This window comes from Amblyomma mixtum, chromosome 4 (assembly GCF_055824585.1).
Source record: "Amblyomma mixtum isolate Tamu chromosome 4, ASM5582458v1, whole genome shotgun sequence".
In the NCBI taxonomy this organism is placed as follows: Eukaryota; Metazoa; Arthropoda; class Arachnida; order Ixodida; family Ixodidae; genus Amblyomma; species Amblyomma mixtum.
The window spans coordinates 68,850,922-68,877,316 of NC_143015.1; the positions used below are offsets into that span (position 1 = coordinate 68,850,922).

Consider the following 26,395-nt stretch of genomic DNA (forward strand, 5'->3'; position numbering starts at 1 on the left):
CTTAGTAATAGAGCCTGCAGGAATTCCACCGCTGTCCTGTTTGTTATCGGACACCTTGGCCTCGACTGGCCCTAGATCATGAGAATTGGGCTGCTCCTGTTCTTTGCTAGCCGCCCGCGGTGGCGGAAAAGCTGTGATATTTCCGCGTCCTTCAGGAATCCTGTTTTCACTTCCTGAACCTTTTGCGGCCTTTCCTAACAAAGATGCGTTCACGCATACCGGCTGATTGCTTTCAGCGTCCTCACTGCTGTTTCCCTGACCTGTGCATGACAAGCATAGTCCTTTGTCTTCCAGCACAGGCGGCCTCACCTCTCGGGACTCAGAGTAGTTCTCCCTGGCTGATTCACTGGCTCTTCTGCTCTCCTTGATCTGAGAGATCTCGAGCTCTACCTGCTGGCGTCTTGCTTCTATTACCTTCAAGACATACTTAACATCCTGAGGTTCTTCCTCGTGAAGCAGCGCCTTTCCGCCATTTACTTTCGCAAGTTGAGCATGAAGGTCCGCTAAGCGCGCCTTCGCTACCTCAACCAGGTACCTCACATCGAGTGAGGGCCGGCATGGATAACTCTCCATACCGCTGTCTGTACCCCTCAACTGTTCTACCGGCTCGAACACATGCAAAGGGACGTGAACAATGTGACGAAGGAAACTCACAGTTTTGATGCGTCTATCCGCATTGCCATCTCATTGGCGTCGCAGTCCCACGCCACTTTCACCGGACGCTGCGATGAGCTGTCGCACGCCGCTGGTCCTGTGCACGTTGTCGTCACTTGCTGCGACCCGCCGGTGACCGTCAAGTTCTCGACGCGCTGCTTTCCTTGACCGGATGCAGTCCCGCGTCGCTGGACTACTGCCGTGGTCCTTGCGTCCTTGCCGCCGTCTCTCCGCAGGCCCGTTCTCGAACGCTGACCTGTTGCCTTGTCGTCACCTTTTTTCCCTGCCTTCAGTCTTCTTCCTGCACCGTCTTCCGATGGCCGCAGGATCCTCGTCGACTGCGCCAGTAAAGTTTCAGGTTCTCTTTCCTTGCACCAGAGGTGCCCCGCCAGAGACGGTTTGTTTAACTAGAAGACTGAAGCTTTTCTTCGCACCAGGGGTGCCCCGCCAGAGACTGTCTCACGATGAGTTGACACGCAGGGATCAAGGGAAACTTAAAGATTTATATATTTATATTTCCTAGAGTGGTGCACACGTCCGAGAACCATACACTTCTTTGCGGCAGCATTAGAACAATTATCTTAGCGCAAACCTGGTGACGCAGGCGTTTATCTCAAAAAGCGTAGAGTGGATAACTTTGGCAGGGGAGGTCGAGGGAAGGATGTGATGTCATGCACTGGCGAAGGCTAGCAGGTGTGTAAAGGGAAGCGGGATGGTAGAAGCGAGTAAGAGCGACGTAATGTTTGACGTGGAACGTAGCGTGCCTGGCTCTCGGCCAGTCACAGAGGAGTATGGGTGAGGCCTCCTGTCGACATGCAGCCGCTGTCTGCTGGGTGGACGCAGACGCTAAACATAAACTGCAGTAGTATAAGTTTAAACATAGGAGCTAAATGTCTCGAAACAGGAAAGAAACCGAATAGCACAAAATGTGAAAAGAAGAGCCAAGTAACTAAAGAGAAAAGAGCTCAAATGACCACCCCGATCAAGTCGGGAATACAACACAATCCATTCAACTAATCTGCGTTCGTATTCAGTTCGGCTTGCACTTTGGCTCGTGGCACACAGTGATTACGGTTTGAGACTAGCAGTGTCCACGTTGGGTTAACCGGCACAAACCGCACTACCAGGCTTCTAGCCTGAAGACAGATTAAAGGCTCGAAATGGGAGCACCAAAAAATTTGCTTTGCAGTCAGTCCGACAACAAAGCTGGCCCAGTGATCCTTGTGGGCCTCTGTTGCCTGCTTCTGCTGGTTTTTGGCGTCATGTACATGGTCTTTGGATCTTCAGGTAAGTACGCACTCTATATTATTTAAATTAGTGTGGCTAGTTTTAAGAAAGTTAGAAAACAGGACGGTTACCACTGCGTAACGCCATATTCACCCGGAATGTTTTTCAGTGATGAGCATCTTTCCTGCGCATTAATATTTGTCTTCTTCTCTGGTAGCGTGCGCGTGGCGTCAGTATGCTGTCACTCGTGACGTCAGTGCGTTCGAACCAGTCAGCGTGGCGGATCTAAGAGGCCTCATACGTGACGCCGCAACTTTCCTACCAATGAGCGTGGCGCAGTGCACCCGCGTCGCTCCCCCTCCAGTACCCTTTCCTCTTCGCACTACCCCGCGTTACGCCAACACTTCGCAACTGGGAAATCTGCCCTCATAGCTGTCATAGCTAGGCGCATGCTACATAGGCAGCATTCCCTTAGGACACAACCCACGAACTCGTCGCCCGATAACGTCGGCAGATCTGTATCCACGCATTTGATAGAATGGGACAGAGATTCCGCCAGCCGGCGTAATGCTAGTGACGCCAAGATAGCGATATCATTTCGTTAATTCTGCTACTGCCAAACGCCGTTGTTCCAAAAAAAGAACACTGCATAAAACTCCCTGCTAGTGAGGTACACAGCGGATTTGGTCATTAGTTTTGTGATGTTGACCCCATTTCAAGAGTTTTTTTTTCTCTTCAACGACGCCAGAAACACTCTTCATTGAGAAGGCGCAAAAGCTGTCTGTATATCAGGCATATTTTAATTTCTAGATACAATTAGATAATATATATGACCGGTGCGATGTTTTCTGTTCTCATATGGTGTAATATATGAAAAAAAAAGTTTTTAAGCGAGGTGTGTTCTGAAGGGAGTTAGTACTCTGATGACATGAGGACGTGTTTCAATTTGGGACATTGGCAACTAAAAGGTTCAAAAGGCGCAGTATAGGTAGGCCTCAGTCCACTTACGATCCTTTCGATACGATCCTCTTCGCGAAACGTCGAGCAGAGGTCAAAATCATTGCTTCCCTCCCCTCTCCACGTTTCACCTTTTAAGCATTCATTGACTTTTACCTGTTGTTTATCTACCATATATCCCATCATCCATGCGTAGGGTTTTAATTACCTTTATTGTTACCTGCAACACCGGTGGGAAAGATGACTACAGAAGATAACGACTCTTTGTTTTTAGTCTCCCTTACAATGTCCCGCACTGAGCCCACCGGAATCCTGAGTTCAACCGCCACGTGACCGCATCTGGCGCACTATAGAGTGTTCTGGAGCCATGGATCTACGGATCTCTGCCGAAGGCTGTCTAATTCTCCTCTGAAACTGACGATGCCAAATCTTTACTTGGCTCGCCGACATGCGGAACCTCTTGAATGACAGCCGCCAATCGCCTTTGAGCAATTCGCAGGCATTGCGCTACCACCTGTCAACAACGCCAAAAGCAGACGCATCTCCATTAATGTAAAGAGGCCGCGCACGCGTTTTTGGCACCTGATAGAAGTCGACTGATCTGTGCTCCCATGTAGTAAGCACCCGCAAATGCTGGAACACACAAAGTACATAACCTGCCCTTTATAACCTCGTTCTTCATTGGGAACAGCGGAGTAAACAGCACTCTGGAGAGTCTTCGAAGTCAGTAACTTCCTGGCGACGATCTTCAAGCTCATTGTCCGCAAGAATATGAGTGTAGCTGTCCGAAAGACATTCTGAGTGCTTAGAAATATAGCAGGCCCGGGAGTGGCCCGTGCATAGGAATCTGAAAAAATGGCCGCCAAGGGATCCAAAACAATGCTATGACTGCTCTGTAAACAGCAGGAGCGGACACAGTTTTGAAGAAAGAGCGCACATTTTCCTTTGTTTTAGCGGCAGGACAAATTCTCAAGCGACTGTATTCTCTGTCCACAAGCAGGCTGCCTTGGAAAACGTATATAGAGGCAATAAGGACGGGAAAACTAGGAGTGCTTTTCGTTCTAAGGAGCTGATTGGATTGGAAAACATTTATTTCGACAAGGAGAGTTTCGTGATCGGAGGGCCGTGTTAGGTGGCCGCTAGTCCGTGACTATTGGTGACCTTGTTGGCCCACTCGACGGCCCGGACTTGCATTTTCGGGTCTGAGCTGGCCAGCACAGCCTCCCACCGCTCGAGAGAAGGGATTTGTACTAGCTCTGCCGGAGGCGGCTCTTCCCTACAGTCCCATAAGATGTGGTCGTGAGTGGCGCGTTCGCCACAGCGGAAACATTGGGGTTCGTATTGAGAGGGGTACATAAGCGACAGTAGCGCGGGATTCGTCAGGGAGCGCGTCTGAAGTCGTCTCCACGTGTTTTCTTGTGCTTTGGACAGCGTTTTAGCCGGAGGGGGATAAACTCGTCTGCTCAAGGTGTAATGGTGGGTAATGTCATGAAAAGACGTCATGCCGTCTCTCGCAAACCCCGGATGAAAAGGGAGCTCCCTGCCCGGTTGACGAAACCTCGGGCTTTATTGTGAGCTGCCTCGTTCCCTGGATTGTCCGAGTGGGACGGCGCCCAATTAGTTCTACCTCTCTGGGAGGTTGGGCTGCTTTTGCAAGAATGCTAAAGGTGGTGGGTGCTATTCGGCCCCTCGCGAAATTGCGAACGGCGAATTTCGAGTCGCTGAAAATAATATCAGCGGTGGTATTAGTTATAGATAAAGCTATTCCCGCCTCTTCCGCGATCTCAGAGGAGCTTGTTTTGATAGTCGCGGTAGCGAGCAGTCCGTCGGGCCCATCCACCGCCACCAACGCGTAGGCCTTGTTGTGTTGGTACTCCGCAGCATCCACGTACATCGCTCCCGAGTGCTGTTTGTATTTTTCACGCAAAGCGCGAGCTCTGGCCCGACGACGTCCCTCGTGGTGCGCGGGATGCATGGTCATGGGGAGGGGTTTTATGAGCAGGTTCTTCCTGATACGTTTCGGTAGCTGAGTTTTCATGTCTTCGCTTGGAGTTGCGTTGCCCATTCCTAGTCGGGAGAGAATGGGTCTGCCCGCTCTAGTACGAGTGAGTCTCTCAGCTTGTGTCGTGAGGTGTGCCTCGCGGAGTTCATCTAGCGTGTTGTGTATGCCGAGCCCTAAGAGCCTCGCTGTTGACGTGTAACGCGGTAGACCGAGGGCGGTCTTGTACGCTTGTCTGATGATACTGCCACCGTCCGACCAATCAGTGGCGCCGTACCGCGGCCGAACTGTTTAAGCAGGGACTTGCCAAGCCTTGGGCATTGAAGGTGATCGAAGATCGTCTTCTTCCTCGCTCGAGCTGCCTGCTGGCTGGCACGCCCACCTCGTCTAATTAGAACCTGGGCTATTTCTTCACCCGTTTGTCGGTGACAATACTATCGATTTTATGCTTCTCCGCTGCATAGAGGCGGAGGTAAGGGACTGAGTATACAACTCTGTTGAGAACGAAGGCCTGAACCGGACGACAGAGGTCCTTTTCCTTGACGCCCCGTCTGCGGTTGCTATTCGTCTGATGAGTCTCGTCGTCATACTGACAGTAGATTTAAGTTTGTCTTTGGAGGAGAAATTCTAGAGCCCCGTGTACTGTGCGATGTCAGTGCACGATAAAGAACCGCAAATGTTCGAAATTTCGGGAGCCCTCCACTACGGCTTCTCTCATAGCCTTAGTCGCTTTGGGACGTTAAACCCCATAAACCAAACCAACCAACCAACCAACCAATAGTTTGGGTGTTCTTGCCGTTGGTTTGCATGTATAGCCCTAGGATGCGTATGGTGGATACCTCCTTCACTGGCAAACCTCCTACGCATACATTTAACGGAGGAGGGGGAACGTAGTTTTTGAGGTGTATGCCTCTGGGCTTGTTTCTGAGTACAAAGAGTTCAGATTTTTGATGCGAGCACGAGAGGCCCGCCGCTTGGGCGTATGTTTCGACCATGTCTACCGCGTGCTGCAGTGTACTCTCCACTTGGCCGTCACTCCCTGTTGTTACCCACAGAGTGATGTCGTCCGCGTAGAAAGTGTGATGCAACCCGGGTATGGCGGCGAGTTTTGAAGGAAGTTTGATGAGGGACAGATTGAACAGAAAAGACGAGAGGACTGAACCTTGAGGTGTTCCTCTGCCTCCGAAGGGGATGGGGTCAGACCTGATCTCACCCACTGCGAGCTCCACAGTCCTCTCTGAGAGGAAGGAGCGGATATATGTGAATACCCGCACTCCGGGATTAATGTTAGAGAGGTTCGTGAGGATAGCCTCGTGCGAGACGTTATGTAAAGCCTTGTTCAGGTCTAGCCCGAGCACGGCCTTCGTACCCGTCCCTTTCACGGGGTCTATGATGTCGGATTTCAATTGAAGCATGACATCCTGTGTAGGCAGATGCGCTCTGAAGCCGATCATGGTGAGGGGAAGTAAGTCGCTGTCTTCCACAAACCGTTGAAGGCGGTTAAGGATTACGTGTTCCATCAACTTGCTTATGCAGAAAGTGAGTGGTATGGGCCTAAGACTCTCTATACAAAGTTTCTTGCCCGGTTTGGGAATGAAGGTGACTTGAGCGTGTCTCCAATTCCTGTGGTATTTTGCCTTCGCGCCAATAGATGTTGAAGAGGTCTGTGAGAGCCACGACCGAGCCGGCATCGAGGTTTCTAAGCATTTTGTTTGTAACTGCGTCCGGTCCGCCGCCGAGGTGGTGCGGAGGTGATTGAGGGCGTACCACACCTCGGCGTCCATGATGTCGGCATCTAACTCGTCGTTGGGGAGCCCCTGGTAATCCGGGAGTGGGTTGCCCGGGGTAGTGTTTACGTAATGTCTCCGTAGGTCCTCGAGAAGCTCCGTGTTAGTGCCCGTGTACTGGTGTACCAGTCGCGTAAGCTGGATACGTTGGGTAGACTTGGTCTGTGTGGGGCCTAATAGATGACGTTGTAGCTGCCACGTCTTTCTACAGCCCATCTGCCCGTTCATTTTATCGCAAATTTGGCCCCATTGCCTGTCTTGTAATTCTAGTGTGTACTCCTCTATCTGCCGTTCAAGTTGTGAAATTCGTTTGCGCAGAGATTTGTTGTGTTTTTGCTTTTTCCACCTCTTCTGCAGGCTGAGGTGGGCCTCCCACATGTGGAGTAGCCTAGAGTCGGAAATCTTACCCTGTTCCTCAACCGGTTGCTCGACGGTGGAAGCTTTTGTATCTTTTTGAGGGAATCCATCTATTCCGAAAGATTTGTGATTGTTCTGGGAGCAGTTAAGTGGCGTAAATCCCTGAACCTATCCCAATCCGTGACCATCACTTCTGCGAACGAGGCTTTGTGTGGTGTTGTGTGAAATGATGTAGATATTATGTAGTGACCATTACCTAATGCGTGGCCTGTGTTAGTCCACTGAGCGTCTTTAATGTTTCTAGCTGAAGTTAGATCCGGGGAGGTATCCACGCTAACGCTATTGCCTATACGTGTGCATTTCTGGGGGTTATTAAGGATGGATAGCCCCAGATTCTGTACTGTTTCCCATAGTTTAACCCCCTTAGGGGTAGCTTTCCGATATCCCCATGCCTGGTGTTGCGCGTTAAAGTCGCCAACAACCAGCAACAGTGATTTTGCTGCAAGTTTAAGGGTTTTAACCATCAGGTTGCCCAGGCCAGTGCCCTTGTTCTTCGGGGAGCAATGCAGGTTTAAGACGAAAAGGTTTGCGTCCCCCTTTTTCTTAGGTATTATTTCCACTAGTGTGTAGTCTTCTTTAGTGTCCTCTAGTATGTGTTGTATAGCAGTGATGTTACGATGCACAAAGGTGTCAGTAAAAGAGCCCGAGGGCGCGTCGCGTCGTAACCCTGTGGCAGGTATGCCGTAAAGCCCCGCAATTTTGCCACGCCACTAGCTTCCTGGAGTGCTATTACATCTGGTGGACTGTTGAGGCTTTGAATGTGTAACTGCAGGCTCCCTCGCTTGCGACGAAAGCTCCTGCAGTTCCATTGCCAGATCTTAATTTGTTGGCGAGGAGCCATGTTGATGAGATATGATAGGGGATTGGATCACGGTGGTGTGGTGCACCATCGCGGGGGAGATTGCCTCCTTTATGGCTTCAGGTCATTTGCTAATTGCTGGGTACAGGCGGTAACCTGGAGCTTGAATGAAGTGAATTAGCTCGACAGAGAGTCAATGCGACCTGCTGTGGTATTAATATGTATGCGCATCTCTTCTGCTGCACTGGGGGGCAGTCGGGCCCTGCTCTCCTGGCTCGACGCGGGCGACGACTGCGGGGTGGCATCTGTTGATGTCCCTGCCATGCGTTTTGTGTCCTCGACTTTCTTAATGGAGGCCGGGCGTTTTGAAGTGGTGCGCGTGTCAACCTCCATCCCGTTGTTGTTGCCAACGTCTGGGGATGCGCATCGCGCAGGAGTTATACCTGCGCGCACGAGAGGACGTGTAGCGGTAATGCTACCTTGACCTTGATTCGATTTAATGGGACGCTTTATCTCAGCTATTTCTTTCCTGAGTTCCGCGTTTTCTTTTTCTCGCGCCTCTAGCTGCATTTTGAGTTCCTTCTTTCGCGCGGTGTAATGTTGCTGGGAGGCCGTGTCCGGCCAGCGCACCTTTTTACTGGAACGACTGGAACTTCTTCCCCGGCTCGAGCTTCTGCGTCGTCCTCTGCTGTCCACGCCGGGTAGTGGCGGGAAGGAGCTCGAACGGTCTCGAGGCTTGTTGCTGCTGCCCCCACTGGGTCGGCCTAATGATGAGGACGACCATCTACTTTGGCCAACGGAGTGCTGGCGAGTTGAAATTCGGCGTCTATGGTCATTCAACCAAAACTATTTTTTCATTGTACGCAGATCTCGCAAAGGACCCAACCGAGGACGGTAGTGGCGGCGGTTCCGGTGGGTCACCTTCCGGCTACAAGAATCCCCCGAAGCCACCCGCAGGTAAGCGTCGGTGATCTATTTACTCATTGTGTAAGGGTGCGTTTATTAGGCGTCCTCGGAGAGACTGAGCCGCTGTATAGGACCTGGCAGCGTAGACAGGTGTAGCCAGCACCAAGAGAGCGGGGCAACTTCGTCGTTGTCAGGTGCAGCGTAGTGTCGGTGCATGACGGTAGCGGAACCCGTCACATTTGGCACACTAGAATTGCGACATACTCTCGGGCAGACTTTGCTCAGCCAGGAGGGACACCGTTAAAAAAGAGAAACGTGCGCAGTCGAAACGCGAGTTACGTTCCAAGTTAGTAAAAGGGATTTCCGAAGGAGGAGTTCCACGCGGCCTTATGTAGCGAGAGGACTGCTTCAAAAGCTCGTTACGTAAGGGCTTTTCTTCATAGAGCAACGTATGCAGAGAACAACAGCAGGTTGAAAGTATTTTTCAAGATAGGAATTAAAGCCAGCACTGGGCTTATTGCGTTCCTTTACATTAGAACTACAGGCTCTCATCTTAACTGTGATGTATGTATGAATGATGCCTACTTTGATGACTACTGTTTGAAATATGCGTTGAAATTTCGTTTATGCTCGGAATACCGATAGCAACGTGTTATCCTGCACATTAATTATTATTATGGCGTATCAATGGCGTACGTTTGCGGCCTATTCTAGATCTTTTATGAAGTGGTCGTTTTAGCAGCCGCCAAGGGGGCCGCCGCTCTGTCAGCCACGTTACTGCCTTTTGTCTCGTCCCCCAAGATATTTCTGCAACGGAATATCTCAAAGAAAGAAAATAAGTAAAGTAAACAAAAGAAAAGAAAGAAAGGAACAAAGCGAGACAGAAACAAAAACAAGGAAGGAACATGGAAAGGAGGACAGAAAAAGAGAATTCATTGTTACAAAGGGGTGACTACATTAATCATGTATGGTCTTCCGCCAAGCGGGCTAAATGCTGTGTTTCTCGTCGGAGAAAAAAAAAAAGTAAAGCTTCTTCTGGGCTTTTCTAGGAGCCAATCGAGAGGTCAAGTATACCTTTTTCTTTTGCTACCACGTGACCCACGGCAAGAAGCTGATGGTTTCTTTTCTAGACGTAAACGGTGCCGAAGCAAAGCTTCGATCCGGCAACCGCTCTTTCTGTGCGTTGCAGCTTTAGTCCCCGGGTGTACGGCGGGTACTTTAAATAACGAATCGACTATATTCACATGATACATGTTATATTGCACGATTGTGAATTAACATGGTAGCGGCGCGACATTGAGGTGGTACAGGGCAGCGCGGTCGAATAACATAACAGTGGCGACCGCATATCGGTAGATGCGTGTGAACCAGTTGTGGCTCGAATATTGAAGCAGTCTAATCAACATAATGTGGTTCTGGTGGCCCAGCAGGTTCCTGTAGGCCGCCAGAGCAGCCTTCCAGCGCGAACCGTCTCGCATAGCATTGCCGTTACACATTTCAATCTTGCCGCCACGCGCCTGGTCGGGTTTGCGAGTTCACGCAGGTCCGAACCGCTGCTGTTCCGAGGATTTTAATCCAGAAGCGGCCCGGGGCCCATTAACGAGCGCCTCGTGCAGATATTCGTCCGTGTTTAGCGCCGTTACCACCCGCTAGACCTTAGCAACGAAGTGCTAAGCACAAACCGCGACTACCGCGCCAGCCAGAATTCAGTTATTGGTTCTCAGCGAGGACATTTAGACCGTGAAGCCGGATCAAGTTATGTCCACAGCACACCGAAGAAACTTCCCCACTTGTCCCAGAAGCCTGCCATTTCGCAAACAACACTGACGGCATTTTAAGAGAAACACTCGGATGCAGTAGCAAAAGAGGAAATCCTTCGTTCTCTCGGTAGTGCGGCTCTCTCTCGAAAGCCGCTGTCCGGCGGCTTTCGGGTAAAGAGGCGGCAGTAGTACTTTGAAAACTAATTCCCAGGTGTGTTTTACCCGACGCGAGGTACTCTCGTTGAAACAAGTCATGGAATAGCAAAACTTATCGCGCGAATTTTAAAAGGCTGTTGCATGCTCAACTTCGCTGCTCTACGTTGTCCTGGCGAGTTGTGGCCAAATGAGTGCGTGTGGACGCATTGGCTTATACTCCTTAATTCCACAAGTATATCGCGGCGAAAGGGACATAGAGGAAAGGAACATGCAGGGCCCTATTGGTCACGCTGTAGTTATGGAATACCGTCACCAACTCTGCCAACATCTGAGCTTGTCGAACTTAGTCCAGCATGAAGGAAGTCAACGGTCACCGAAACCATGAAGCATATAGGCTTTTTTGTATATGCGGGGTTTATAAATAAGAGATTAATAGGCTAATAATCATTATAGAAAGCAGACGATAAAACAACCACATGGCACCTGTAGGTTCCCAACCAACGACCTTCTAATTGCGCACCGGTGCTCTACCAACTGAACTACGCCGACAGCTCTCCAAACTTCTGCTTTAGAGGGCATTTATGTCTAATGTAACTGAACCATGATAGTGTTCGCCGGCGCCACCTTGGTCTATAGTTGCGGACGTAGTACGTCCTGTATTACCGAGATCGTATCGCGAAACGTGATCGAAAGGTGACGGCGGGAGCTTTGTGAGAACCCTCTTATGCTACCCATGGCATCAAGACTGCCAGAACCGAGGTCCTCGTTAGCTATTGAGCAGAAATGTGAAGGGAAAGGAAGGGCGAGTTATGACTAGAGATGTGAAGGCTTGAAAAAAACGCCGCAATTTTGGAAAAAAAAAAAACGGTTTTTTTTTCGTTTTTTTTTCAGACGAGAAAAATAGAAAGAAACATTGAAAATTTCACAATACAATTTCAAGGTTTTATGATTGCTTCTTTTTAGTTTAGGTTTTTTGTTTTCGCTTTGAAAACCATTACAGCGTGCATCGTTGAACGATTAGAGAGTAGTCGCCATCGCCGGTGCCAGGAAGTGCTCTTAAAACATTCGAGCTGCGAGTACGCGGGTTGAAGGCCAGGTCACAAATAAGATCTAGGCTTGACTTAACACACTAAAACCAACTCACGGCTCAAGTAGAACAAAATGGCTGCAGATTCTACAGCGCAACACACATGGCATAAATAACGTAGGCTGCTGAGCACGTAAGCTGTTTTAGCCAAATGCAAGCCAAGCTTCTTGATTTCCAACGTAGCAGAGTACAGGAGATCCGCAGGAATTTGGTCCAGGACAGGGGTCTTCCGCGAAGCACGTGGCCCCATCTACCTGGTGGCAAGGCCTTTGCACCAACCAGCCACTAACTCGTCTGGCTTGCCGATTGCTGCAGATACTGGTCATGTTTGGGAAAAGTCCATAAAAAAATTTGCAACAGGCGTTCAGTGGAACGCGTTCGACAGCTTGTGTAGGTGCAGTCGAACCTAGATGTGGACACAGCTTCAATCCATGCTGCTGCGCGTAGTGCCGCATCCAGCGACAGTGACGACAGAGTCCAATATGGAGTGACTTATAGATCAGTCTTCATGTTCCCTTTCTCGGTGCAAGAGAACAAGAAGTTCATGCCACAAATATGATATTTATATCTCCGTATTCGCCTGAGGTGCAAATCGTCATTTATCTTCTCGGTGCAATAGAACAAGAAGTTGATTTCACAATATGATATATATAACTGCATATTCGACTGAACTTCGGAGCATTATTATTGATCGTTGTGGGGTTGCAAATAAATCTGTTTTTGTCACGTTTTGCGAAATTTCCTATATTTAATGAAAAAATTCCTGAAAAGAACGGTTTTTTCATGCCATTCAAAATTTCTTGAAATTTTACATCTCTAGTTATGACATACATAGCCCTGTAGTGTGATATGAGGTAACCACTTTAAGAAAACGTCAGTTTACGACAAGTTTGCTTCTACAAACACATGCACTAGCCAGTTAGAGCCCAGTTCGAATTCCATTTGAATCCACTTAAGAAAAGAGCAATTAGGGCTATATGTTCTTCAGCAATTGTAATTTTTCACTCAAAAGGGCTTTAACTCTTCGTCATCTCCACAGATGTCACGCCTATAATTTCTGTGTAGTGTTAAAATGAAGCTAGGCGAGGAATCGAGATGCCACTGCACGCGACGAACGCAGGCGGATAACGCAGAACCTAAAACGTCTGCAAAAAACCAACCCCACTTTCTGTACGTTATACTGTACCAAAAAACGCGACCTCCCTTATTCACACACTATATATAGGCCGGAATATGTAGCGGCGCTAGCTGCACTGCAGCTTAAATCTGCACTCGGTTCTGTCTAGATGCTACACTGCCGCTTGGCGTTTCCTGATAATACATTTATCGGGAATAAAATATCTGTATTTTCATTTTGCAGGTGCCGAAGCTACCGAGAAGTCCACCCGCAAACCGAAGACTACGACTGAGGCACCAACGCCAACAACCGTGCCTACTACTAGTATTGCTATGACTACTACGATGGCCACTTCAACCACTACGGCGACGGAAGCGACGACGACAATGGCAGCGACGACAATGGCAATGACGACAACGACGACAACGACGACGACAGCGACGACAACGACGACGACGACAACGACAACGACGACTAAAAAACCGACGACGACAACTAAAAAAACGACCACTACTAAGAAAACTACGACTAAAAAGACTACGACGACTAAAAAGACGACCACGACCACCACAAAGAAGCCGTGTAAGTTCCCTCTTGAGTTATCAATGCGCGCGCGGCGTCGAACACTGCCATTTGTTTCTCGACTCTCGGCATTGTGGACAAGCCACCCACATTGCTCAATTGGATCACCATTAACGGTAGAGCACATGGAAGTGCCTATAAGGTCACTCATAGGTTTCGGTTTTCTGTGAGCTTTTTCTCTGAGCAGTGTTGCTAATGCAGGCGCATGGTGTGCGATTTCCGAAGCACATTTCTCATAACAACCACCCGCCGCCTGGGGAATCTTAACTGTGTTCATTCTGTTAACCCTTCACAAATGAGGCTTCGTAAATATGACGGCGTGAGATCGCTGTATAAAGATCTCAATGCGACTGAAGAGGCCTCTTGGCCCAAGGAACGGTACTGCGGACCAGATATAATGCGCAGTGCCACGTAAGGTTCCGAAATATTTCATTGTAATAGCTGACCATTTCAAGTGCTGCCGTTCAGGGCAGTAATCAACCATCTTAAGGATGGAGACCAATATCCTTACACAAGCGCACAAGTTGTTCAGTCACTGCTAATATTTGCGAGAGAAAAAAAACTCACATCACTTCAGACTTAGTATAATCTATTTTGTACAGAATGCGAGGTAGAGATGCCACGTGCGTCATGTCACGTCATTCACTACCGGCTTGCATCAGCCCATGTAACTTCCTGTTAAAGAGCGCATTACAATGGCGCAAATGGCATCAGCTCGCCTTGTGCAGCGACTGCGGTACATATACCACAGTTAAACTTGGCATCCAGCTCTGTTGCGGTATTAGTTCCTTCCCCTTGAAGCCAGCCTGAGAAGTTTATCGCCGCGCAAGGGCTGCCCACGCGTGCATTCGTTCAAAAACTCACACGGTCGCATATTTTTCCACTTGAAATTGAGAGGCAAATCTTATAGAACATGTAACAGGTGGTCCGTTAATCAGTTTCGAGATATTGAGGCAAGCCGAATGTATGAAGGGAATGCGTTTATAAACCGCACCGTGTGCAGCCACGAGGTTTATAATTGGAAATCTTTGCGTACTTCTCGCCCCCAAATAAACCAAAACCTAACCTGAAGGATACCGCACCCACGCTGGTGTAAATCCCGCGGTAACGCATTAAAAAGCGCATGCGTAGACCTTCTGGCAGGGTTTTGCGGCGCTGCTGCAGGCGGCCGCGTTTGAGATGGTGGAATCTGAGGATAAGAGTTTTGCTGTAGAACGGTGCGCACGGCTACCCCTGTACAGGGCTATTTAGATGTGTGCACATGCATTTTGGCCACTAGTGTTTCGCACCAGTCTGACAGGATGACAGAAATGAGTCTCCTGTTTCTTTCAACGCCGTCCGCTAGCCGCGCGCTACGCAACGCCACTGGACGACCGCTGACTCACGCCATACCTTTCTCCCCACTCGCTGGCAGTCTCGGTCGTGGAGATGGTTTGCACGGTTGGAGCCCGGGCGGTTGTGAAGCAAATGATTCCCCCGGATGGGATCTGCCCTTTTCTCTACTACAGCGACGTAGTGGTGTATGGAAGTAGGCTGCATGCCACCCGCGTCGAAAAGAGCTGGAGAGTATTCCAGCAAGAGATGAAATCGCGCAGAAAGACCCAGGGTGGCATCTCATTCGACATCCGGTGAGTTTCGTTTCTTCGATGCACATATCCGCTCCTTTGCCTATATATCGGAGGGGGAGTCGAGTGGTTGCAGTCTAGCTTGCCGTCATGTTTACAGTTTCCAAACTGAGTTAGCACACTACGGTGGCGCTTCTTTGAATATATTAAGGCTAAACCCTTTAATGCATCATCGTTATCGATAGAAGGTCGTCAGCAGAGGTGTCACGCTTTTCAGTTGGTCGAAATGTTTATGACGTCAGAGTGCGCGGATTCGAAGTAATGAGGTCACCCACGGATGCCTGACGCCCCCTTTTGGAGCAGACGACAACTAATAAAATACCTGTCGTCCGCTCCGACAGGGGGCGTAAGGCGTCCGTGGGTGACCACATTACATACCCCATTACTGCGAACAGAGCCATGGGTACCGCCGAACTCATCAAAGCAGAGAGTCGTGCTAAAAAAGCAGTCAAAGTCGGCAGTCAAAGTGTGTAGTTGTAATGTTTAGTCAAAGTGTGTAGTCAAATAAAGCACTAGTACGCACAAACAGTCTCGCAGTCAATGCCAAACAGTGAGCCAGGAAAGGCTTTCGCCTTGCAGCACTTTAGAAAGTCAGAGTGCCCCTGAATTTTTTTTTTTTTGGTGTTGTCCTTTCCGAGCATTTCAAACGGTTAGGAATATCTCGATTGTGCCTGCTTTCTTCAAAAGAACGCGCATTACATTAGTGCGCACAAAGGACGTTTTGATTTTGCCTAAGGCGGCATTTAATTTATAATATTCTATTACAATATCTCGGCTTCGGTTTCAATATCCGGAAGCTTAGCTGTAGCGCCAAGTCTTCGTGCCGGTGATGACAAGCATGGAAAAATAGTGTCATTTTATAGGTGCTTCAAAATGTTTTGTCATTCTGAAATTTTCGGCCAACTGGCACAACAGGCCACGAGGGAGAGATTATACAATTTTTCCATGCCTCACGTGGCCTAAAGTTACCTAAACATCATTTGCCAAATTTCTTTCAGCGGAAATGAAAACATCCGAAATTCGCACTTAAGCCATATAAAAGGCCTAGAATGTTGTAATAAAGAAGCGCTTATGTTTTCTTTACCTGTTTTCGCACTTAGGCACATGTTTTAGTGAAGAGGCTGTATGTGACACAAGCTGTCTAGTAATGAAGGCTTTATTCTATTCTAGGTACACCGCGGCCGAGCAATTTAACAATGCCGTGATAAGTGACGTGATTAATCTGGCAGACTTCAACATCTATAACTACGGCTTGCTCACGGTTGTTGCGAAAACCTCGAATCTCGCAAGCCTCATGCAAAAAGCAAAAGCCGTGATTGACGTAAGTACCGAAGATAATAGCTTAAATCCAGCACACCACAGTGTCGATTACTGTATCGTGTGGAAGCTTTTACCAGCGGAGGTAATGAAGAGCCCACTGGGGTTGGATCCCCACGTCGTGCCCTTGCATAACAGAGCAGGCGTGACTTCACAGGCGGTACTTACTTTCGCACGTAACAGAAGCCCTGTTTGAAAGAACAGATTATTTTTTTAGGCTTAAGGAAGAAAGGCTCCTCTCTTATCAACTGTATAAGGACAGAGGATTATAAACGTAATGAAACATCAATGAATTCTGATTTTAGAACAACCGCTTTCAGTTGCCCATCTTTCGGAGCAGGCCTTTTCAGTACGGGTAAGTACTAGGTCGGGCAGGCCGAATATGAAATTCCCCAGCAGTGATTTTACGGGCGGATTAGAACATCCTCATCTCTTGCTTTCGCAGATTGGAAAGGAGCACCTCACTCAGCAGGTCATCTTCAGCCTTTTTATGCACGGACACTCTGGCTTTAAAGTACGCGCACCATCACTATTAGTTCAAAGACAATCTGAAAGTTCACGCACCAACATTACATACGGACACAAAATCAGGATTATTCGGAGTATCTGACCCCATGAATTTGAAAGCCTCTCATGGCAGATCTTTGAAGTTTGCTGACTGCTGAATAGACAGTCAGTATTTATATTTATAACCTGTTCCTCTAACTCCTCTTCCCCCGGCATCCTCATACTGCAGAACACACAACTGCTACTCAAGTGCCTTCAAGATGTCTAGGCTAACTTTAGGCTGTCAAAAAAAAACTGCTGACAACACTGCTTCCTTATCACTTATCTCGAAACGCGATCGCATGCGATTTGCGGCCCCTCAGTTTCCCTCAGTGTCCACTTCCCGAATTAAGAGTAAAATGCGCTCCTAGTATAAGGCAGGAAAAAAAAATTACGGCACAATTCTCACATTCCAAGGCACACTAGCAAGATAAACCTCAGAAGGTGTAAATGTGCGAACATGTTAACTATAAATGCTTCCACTTCTGCTCTTCAAATGTGACTATGGAGGTATGAAATTGTGTATTGCTGTCAAAAATCCGTGTGCGTTTTCATTTACTATAAGTTTGCTTTCGGTTATTGTACACTTTCTTGGTACCTTTCTAAGCACTGGTAATTTCTTCTGAGCTCTGGTTAAATGTTTTATTGTAGCAGGGTTAATGAAATGGGTACCTCACGATTGTTACACCTAAAGGGAACGTGCACGTTAAAGAACCCCAGGTGGTCGAAATTTCCGCAGCCCTCCACTACGGCGTCTCTCATAGCCTTAGTCGCTTTGGGACGTTAAACCCCATAAACCAAACCAAACCAAGAAGAAAGCGCTCAGACAACGGTAGAGAAAGATATTACACCAGCATTTTCTACGGAATACCAAATACTGCTATTTGTACACATATTGTGTGTTCCTGTTGTTCGGCAGAAATACTGAGTCCCGCAATGAAGCATTGGGACTGATCAGAATTCTCAAAGAGCCTGGGAAAAACAGACATGCCATTTCGCTGTTGCCATCTGTTGTCGGTTCCAATAACTTGACTACGTCGGAAGCTGACTAGCGGATCAGGCCTCAGCCAAGAAAATCTAATGCTGGCCTGCCGGTTGGCCATCACGCAAATGTACGCCTCACTACTAAAAAAATAGCGCTACTCAATCATGAGGAACAATCGCCAGGATGTTTGCAGTTTGACGGCACAACCTATTCAATGCGAGGCAGACTCCATGCCTATTGATCACGCCATATCTTGTAATACGGTCCAATGGATGGGTGATCGCACTGCAGGATGCGTACTCAACTTATGTCTGGCACCATCGCGCTATTGGCAGGTTACGGACTTTGTACTACACAATGTTATGGCAAAGGTCCCACTCTGGCTGATCGAATGCTCCATTTTAGGCCACTTTTGCACGAGGGTTGTGCGCATTTTCCTTGTTCATATAGCGCTATGTATATATCATTCGAAATATTAATGTACATACACCACTATAGTTTAACTGCATCATCAGCCGTACAAGGGGTTCTATTGCAGATGACCCAGTCGGTATATTTTCGTTGATGTGATCAACTTCAGAGAGAAATTTTGAAAAAACTGCACTGAAGACAGTTTCTTTCGTTCTACGTATACATGTTAATCTAATATCATTGTTTCGTGGTGGCTAGAAGCAGCAGAGGTAAGCTTCTATGCAGAGGATCAACGGGTTTGGACAAAGTATAGTTTGAGGCAAGCAAAATCAATCAGAAAATAAGCCTCTACCGCACCACTGATGTATCGCGGGTATAAAGCTAATGGTGAGATAAAAGATTTGGCCGTAGGTAATTGTGATTGTGTGACCAACAATTTACGGGGCTTGGAGTGAAATGGCCCTGGCCTACTCCACCGTTACTCCACAACATCGACGGTGTAGACTGGTCGTTTCATGACCGTACTCCACCCCCCTTCCTCGGCATCCCGCAATGGCCATTACAGCCCCGCGGCCGGCTGTGAAGCCGCTTCCCCGAGGAACCATCGCTTAGATCCTGACCACTCTGAACCCCCGCGGTTTATGCGGAACTAGAAACCGCCGCGTCGGTAGCCAGGCTTGCACGCTCCCGCGTGCGGTGGGATGTAGAATGTATTAAGGCGAAAGCCTTTAATGGGTCATGTTCGCTGTGTCCGGTGGTGGTGGTGGAAACGCTTATTGCCAATGATTTAAATCGTGGGGGCGAAGCCCCCTACATGGCACTTGGATGCCTCCTCAATGGGAGGCGGAGGCACCCTTAGAACGCGATGGGTAGCCCCTGGAGCGCAATGCTTCTGTTAGCGCTGAAGATGATCCGGCGATGGTCTTGAGCGGACGAGCTCGTCAGAAGAGACTCCCAGTAAGACTCCGCCGCAGTTGGTGATGGGGGATGAGGGAAGGTGGGGCATGTGAGGACGGTGTGTAGAAGTCTCCTGGCTTCGCGCAAAGTTTGCATGATGACGGGAATTGGTCTGGGTATCGGGCATGCAGCAGGATTGGGTATAGAGCAGTCCGGGTTTGTAGCTGTCGCCAATGTGCAGCCTGCGCTATGGTGAGGGATCTAGCTAGGGGTGTGTATTCCCTTCGTTTGTCACGGTAGTACGAGAGAATGTCACGGAAGGAGAGCAGACGCTCCGAGGCTCGTATAGGGGGCTCGACTCCTGCCCGGAATGTGAAACCTCGGGCTAGGGAATGAGCCTCCTCGTTGCCAGGGAGGCCAGCATGTGCTGGTGTCCAGATGAGGGTTATGAGGCGCCGGGGCTGCCAGAAACGTAGCAAAACGAGCAGCGGTGCTGGACATGTAGCCCTTGGCATAATTTAAAATGGCAGATTTCGAATAAGATAATTACTGTGGCAGATGTAGAAATGAGAGCAAGCCAGCCCGATGGCTGCCTCTTCTGTGGGCGAATTGGTAATGATTGAGCTGGAGGTTAGAAGCTTTGCATTATTGTCGGCTACCGCCAGGGCCATACGGGAGCCTGTCGTATATTCCACTGCGTCCACCCATAGCCTCAGGCTATGGTCCACCTCATGGTCCTCGCTATACTGTTTGTGGAAGGCCCGAGCCCTTGCTACTCTGCGTTTCCTTTCTCGCTCAGGGTGCATGTTCTTGGGGATGGGGGTTATGTTGAAGTTAGAGCGGAGGGTAGCAGAAAGGGGAACCCCCTCGGTAGGCTCTGTAATTGGGGTCAGGCTCAACTGCGACAATAAAGTACGACCAGCCCGTGAGTTGGCTAGACGGGATCTTTGTGCCGTAAGGGTTTGAGCTCCTGAAAGGTGTTGTGTACACCGAGTTTGAGGAGTCGGTCGTTGGATGTGCGGGGGGGGGGTGGAGACGTAGAGCCATTCTCGTGCAACCATGCAGGAGCGCATTGACCCGGTCTCTCTCCTTCTGTTTGAGGGGTAGGTATGGAAGGCATATGTGGTGCGGCTTATGATATAAGCCTGGGTGAGGCGAGTCGTGTTTCACTCCTTTAGGCCAGCCCTGCGGTTCGCTATGCGGCGAATCCGTCGAGTGGTGTGTTGAGCGTGTGTTTGAAGTTTCTTTATGACTTCTCCGTGCGCACCGTGGGAGTGGAGAACTAGGCCTAGCACGCGGACTTTGTGTACTAGTGGTATGGGATGGGCACCTAGAGTGAGGGAGATGGGTGCATTGACTCAATTGTGTTGCTTGGGCCGGTAGAGAAAGAGCTCCGATTTTGAAGGTGAGCAGGTCAGGCCATGCTCCCATTCATATACGTCGATAGTGGTTAGCGCTGTGTCTGTCCATGCTCGCGGCGTACATCCGTGCGCTGGAATCGAGCCACATGTGGCCTCTCCTCCCCGCAGCAGCGCAACCTCCTGCCCTCCTTAGCTACCGGCGCACCGGTGGGGGGCACAGCTGTGCATAGCACTCTTGACGTCACACAATAGCGGTATAACAAGCGGTAGGTCCGCTAGGTGGCGCCGCCCTGGTTAGCTGGCTGCCTACCGTGCTCCGCTTTCACCTGCCCCTGGCCTAGTCCAGGGCTTCGCCCGCCCCTGGATTTCCTCTCCATCGATTCAGGAAGGCTTCCGAAGCACGTGGATACCATCGTCATCACGGCCCGCTGCGTAGATCCCCTGGCCCAAGCCCTCGGAGGACGATGGGAAACTCACTCTTCGCCGCACCATAAAAGAGGTCTACCTTGAGCTCCGCCTCGACAAACGCCTTTACCCTCCCCCTCATCCATCACTCACGGTGCCGGAGTCTCGCCTTTTTCGGCACATTCAGATGAATGCAGTTATCACCCCGTCCCGCCTCTTCCTCTATCGCTATCGATCGGACCCTTCCTGTCCCAACTGCCCCTGTATCTATGCGGACCTGGCCCATTGCCTCTTCTATTGCCCGGCTGCTCAGCAGTCGGGTTCCTTCCCCCCACCCTCTCTATCCATGACCACCTGGCTCGACTGGCTTGGCGCTGAAGGGGAAGAAGAACAGCGGCTTCTGGTCGCCCAGGCGGTCGAAATGCTCGGCCTATAAATTTTGGTCGAATAAAAGTCTTTTACTACTACTACTAACAAGCGGTAGAGCGTCGGTGTATCAAAGATTCTGTATGCAAACCAAGTCCTAAATAACTGGCTGTTGTTTAGCTGTGGTTAACCCTAGTTTAATTGCGAAAGTCTCGAGCCATCTTGCACGTTCTTCCTCCGTTTCCTCGGCACGTCGTCTACGCAGCGTCTCATTCCGACGCTCTCGAGAACTCAAACCGGTGTCTTCCGCAGTTGAACAGTCACTCCGGAACGTGGCACGACTTCTTTTAGCCGCATCATCGTTGCGACCCTTCTCGATACGTGCGGAGCGTTCTTCTGCCGTCTCTTGAGCGCGTTGCCTTTTAAGGCGAAAGCCTTTAATGTCTCATCGTTGTAAGCAGCAGTTGTCGACAGAAATGTCACGCTTTTCAGTTGGTCGAAACGGTCGTGACGTCACAGTGCGCCAATTTCAAACGGGGCCAATTGTACTTTGGCTAGTAACCATGCAACCAATTGAAGGGATCATATAGGGATGCTCCAAGTAAGTGGGACTGAGCGTAGTTAATTGCTTAATTACCCAATTAGCCTAACTAACTTTTCTAGTCAGGCCATGTAAATAAATAAAATTGAGTATGAAATTGATCGAGCTCGGGAATCGAACCCCGGTTTTCGGAGTGCGAGACTAGCATGCTATCCACTCCGCCATGCCAGCTCGATGGTTTGGGATGAACAAAGGCGCGTCTAGGGAATACGGTGTCTTCGCTCACTGCCATCCTCCTGCCTTCCTTTCCGGCGAGGTGTAGGTGTCCACCGAGGTATGAGAGAGAGATACATTTCCTTTCCTCAAAAATCAATTTACCAACGAGCGAGGCGTAGAACCGAATGGGCGATAGGACTACGTGGCAGCGATGCAAGACGCTGTCGCGTTCCACTCTTAGAGGCGAAGCATAACATCTTAACCACACATCAGTGACCGCACTTTAGGTCAAAAAATGCACCCCCCCCCCTGAATTGTGACGGGTGTCCACCGAGATATGTTACAGTTACTGCGTAATTTCCTTTCCTCAAAAACCGTTGCGTTCAAACGGCAGCGCATCGCGCCGAACGGGTGGTGGCGTTCCGTGGACTCCCTGGCAGCGCTACAACACGCTGTCGCGTTCCACTCCTAAAGGCGAAGCTTAAGCGTCATTAATTAGCAGTTAATTAGTATTCAGGCATTAATCAGTAATTAAACATTACTTAGCGATTTGTCATCACATAGTAATTAGTACTCAGTTATATGTGACGCCACCAGTGCCACAGAAGCAGTCAAAAGGAATTAGACACAATCATCAGAAAATGTGTCAAACGAGCGCTAGGGCTGCCCATTTCCACGTCCAATGATATACTGGAGAAAATGGGCCTGCATAACAATTGGAGAGAACTGACTCAAGCGGTTAGAACATCGCAAATCGAACGGCTAACATCCACACCCGCAGGAAGGAAATACCTAGAGCTTGCGAAATGGGCAACCGTAGATAGCACAGTGAAGACCAGAACAGATCTGGGAAGAGAAATAAGAGAGCATCTTATTATCGCTCCCATACCCAGAAACATGCATCCCATCCACGACAAAGGCAAAAGGAAAAGCAGGGTCGCACAGCTGGCTGCTAAGCTAGGCAAGATGCCACAGGGAACCGTGGCCTACACTGATGCCGCGGTAGGCACGCTAGGAGACACCGTCTCCGTAGCCGTCGGGGACTCAGGCAGAACGTTACGCGTTGTAAGACACCTTGACTTAAAACCCCTTGTGGCGGAGGACGTTGCAATAGCGATCGCTCTAACTCAGCCAGGTACCAAATACGTAGTAAGCGACTGCAAAGCCGCAATTAGAAATTACAGCAAGGGACGCATCCACGAAATGGCGGCTAAATATCTAAAATACTTTATCCCAGCCCACAATATTCTAATTATCTGGACCCCAGCCCACTCGGGTCTGGTTGGCAACGAGGCCTCCCACAGGCTCGCCCGCTCCTCTTTACCCCGGGGAGCCGTGGACACCTCATACGAATTCAGCACTAAAGAGGAAACCAATACCTTTAATAGCATCACAGACATTCAGAAAAAGAGCAAAAGGATCTATCCTCCTCAGGATAGATCGCTTAGCTCGGCTGAGGCCTATGACTGGAGAAGACTCCAAGCTAGAAACTTCGCATTCCCGCTCTGGAGGAGCTGGACAGGAGGTGACACGAGGGAGGATGCGGGGGTGTGCGAGTTCTGCGGGCATACCGCTACACTCGAACACATACTATGGAGATGCCCCAGTGCCCCAGGATATGGCAGAATCAATAATGCAGAGGAATGGGAGACCATACTCAGAAATGCCGACCTTAGCATACAACGATACGCTACCCGCCTGGCAGTAGAAGCTGCGCGACTATACCATTGCTAGTCTTCCAGCTGCGACGCTGCCCCTCCCCGGACGCCTGCGTGCGGACCCGGAGGGGCACGGGTCTTCTTCTGGCGGAAATAAAGTTTCTTCACTCACTCAGTCAAAGTGGTGCGGAAAACGCCTTCGCCTAACGCGCGCGTTCGCACGGGGAGTCAGACGTGCTGCTCGTCGGCTCCGGCGATTTTCAGCCGGAGCAGCGGAAGTTTCCGCCTGACCCTAGCAAGATCATCCCCAATGTGCACCGAAAGCTGTCGGGAACATCTGGACACCAGTTTTTTCCAAGGTGGGCCCGGTTAAACCCCTTTTTCGGGCAACACATGGCCCGATCGGGCCGGTGGCGCGGCTAGGCCTAACGGCCGAACCGGTACCCGGCACATCGGGGCCTCTGGCCACTGACGCCAGTATGGCTGCTGCGCAAATCTCCTGCCGAGGCTACGACCCCGAAAACATGCACTGGACAACGGTTAACCCAGCGGCAACCGAAGGCCCAGTTTCGGCAACGGTTACCCCAGCGGCAACCGGATGCCCAGATTCGGCAAGATTTCGCAGCGCCGCATTGAACGCCGCAGTGCTGCGCCGAGCGCAAGACCAAGCCTTAAAGCCGGCGTCCGTAGACGCGGCCGGCGTTCACGCCGGAAACCAGCAGTCACCCGCCCCGCGCGCGGCGGGCCGCAGTCGGCGACTGCTCACGAAGTGGAAACCGCCCGTTATTCCCAAGCCTGCTCCAGACGACTACGTCGTCGTCATCAAGCCCCGGACCCGCGTCTCGTTGTACGAGACTTTCCAGGAGACCGGCTACGGCCGGGCGTTCACGGCTCTCCTGGGCACGCAACCCGCAACAGACCTTACTATAATACCGGTAAGAGACCAAAACCTCATTATTGTTCAGACTGCGAAACCTGAGCTAGCCGACCGTATCATCGGCGAATTTGAACTTAATGGACCCGACGGGAGGGTCCCCTTGTGGGGCACCTGCGCCAAGACGGCAAGGACGTCTGCTACGGCGTCATTACCGTCCGTAACTCTGAAACTACGGACTCGCTCCGTACTAGGCTCCAATGGCGCTACGGCACCATCGTGGAAGTGCGTAAATTTGGGACATCCAACAAAGCGAGACTGACTTTCGCCGGAATAGAGAAGCCACGTTTCGTGCACTACGACTCGGAGCTTGTACAAGTTAGGCCTTACCAGCGAACCATTCCAGCCTGCCGACATTGCGGTGTGGTCGGCCACCGCGTGGACGCCTGCCCCGGCCAGAGGCTGGACCGGTGTGGCCTGTGCGGACAGCAGGCTCTACTCGTTGAGGGGGTGCGGGCCCCTCACCAGTGCAACCCAAAGTGTTCAGTGTGCGGCGGGGCCCATGCCACGGGAGGCCCTGCGTGTACGGCTGAAAATCGCGCTATCCAGCCCCCGCATGCCGAGCGCGGGCGTAAATCGAAGCGGAACCGACGCAGGCGTGGCAAGCGTCGCCCGGACAAGCTGAAGGCCAAGGCTGCCGACCAAGCCATGGACCAGCCTGTGAATTCCTCTACCGGGAGCCAGGGAAAACCTCCAGCTGCGCCACCGCCGCCTCAAGCCGGTGCAGCGAAGCCCCTCGGACCTCCCCAGAACGGCGGCTCCAAGACGTGGGCAAACGTTGTCAAGCAACACTCCCAGGTGAGCGGCGCGGGCAGGGCAGCTTCTCCCTTCCCTCCCCCTTCCCAATCCCAACCACGGACAATCTCTGCCGAACAGAAAGAAATATCTGCTCTCCGCGAGCAGGTTGCAAATTTTCAAAAGCGCCTCGCAATAGCGGAGGCCCGCCAAAATTCCCCCAACCACACCTCTGCCTCACCCGCAGCAGAGGCAATGGAAAGCGACGCAACCCCTTCAGGACACGCTGCGCATGCCCTCACGGCACTCGAGGCGAGAGTGAGCGCGCTCGAAACTCAAGTTAACAACAGAATATCCGCATTCGAAACGCAAATCAATGCCACACTTACGGCGGCACTCAACAAAATTAGCCACCTTGCGGCATCTATCCCAAACCTCATAACCGCTCAGTTCGCTCAACTCACCCGCGCTCCCAAGCGCGCTGGCCCGCTCAAAACCTTCGCAGGCCGGCAGCTCAAAGCGTCTAGGCGTCCAATCGCCGGAGAAGAAGAGGTCCCCTGTGCCATCCCCAGTATAGAGAACGCTCCTCTCTTTGGAGCCACTGGCTCTCAAGCCTCCTGTCTCCAAACTCACAACTCTACCCTTGACCATGGCGGGCGCCCCTAGAAATAGGAAGCATCCGCGAAGCAATTCGATCCCTATTCAAATTGTACAGTGGAACTGTCGCGGATTCAAGGCACGCACAAAGCGAGCCGATCTACGCCTTTTCCTTACAACTTTCCCAGAATTACCTGCTGTGGTGGCCCTTCAGGAGCCAGGAAATGGCGCCACCCTTGCCAGTTACACGGTGTACCAGCAGGATGCGCAGAGCTGCCTCTGCGTACATAAAAATTACACGGCCTCCCAGGTTGACCTGGATCTTAGCGCTAATTTCTCCTATGTAATGGTGA

General features: G+C 50.4%; 1 protein-coding gene and 1 pseudogene across 1 annotated transcript in view; one reads left to right on the forward strand and one right to left on the reverse strand.

Moving 5' to 3' along the window:
* Positions 1-3,966: 3,966 nt before the first annotated feature.
* Positions 3,967-6,252, reverse strand: LOC149346784 (uncharacterized; annotated as a pseudogene).
* An 8,624-nt stretch (positions 6,253-14,876) lies between these two features.
* LOC149346785 (uncharacterized) overlaps positions 14,877-26,395 on the forward strand; it is a 63,302-nt gene continuing 51,783 nt past the window's right edge. The window contains exons 1-2 of the mRNA XM_089541426.1: positions 14,877-15,076; positions 16,244-16,394. Of these exons, the coding sequence (XP_089397552.1) occupies positions 14,877-15,076; positions 16,244-16,394 (351 nt within the window). The remainder of the gene's footprint in view (positions 15,077-16,243; positions 16,395-26,395) is intronic.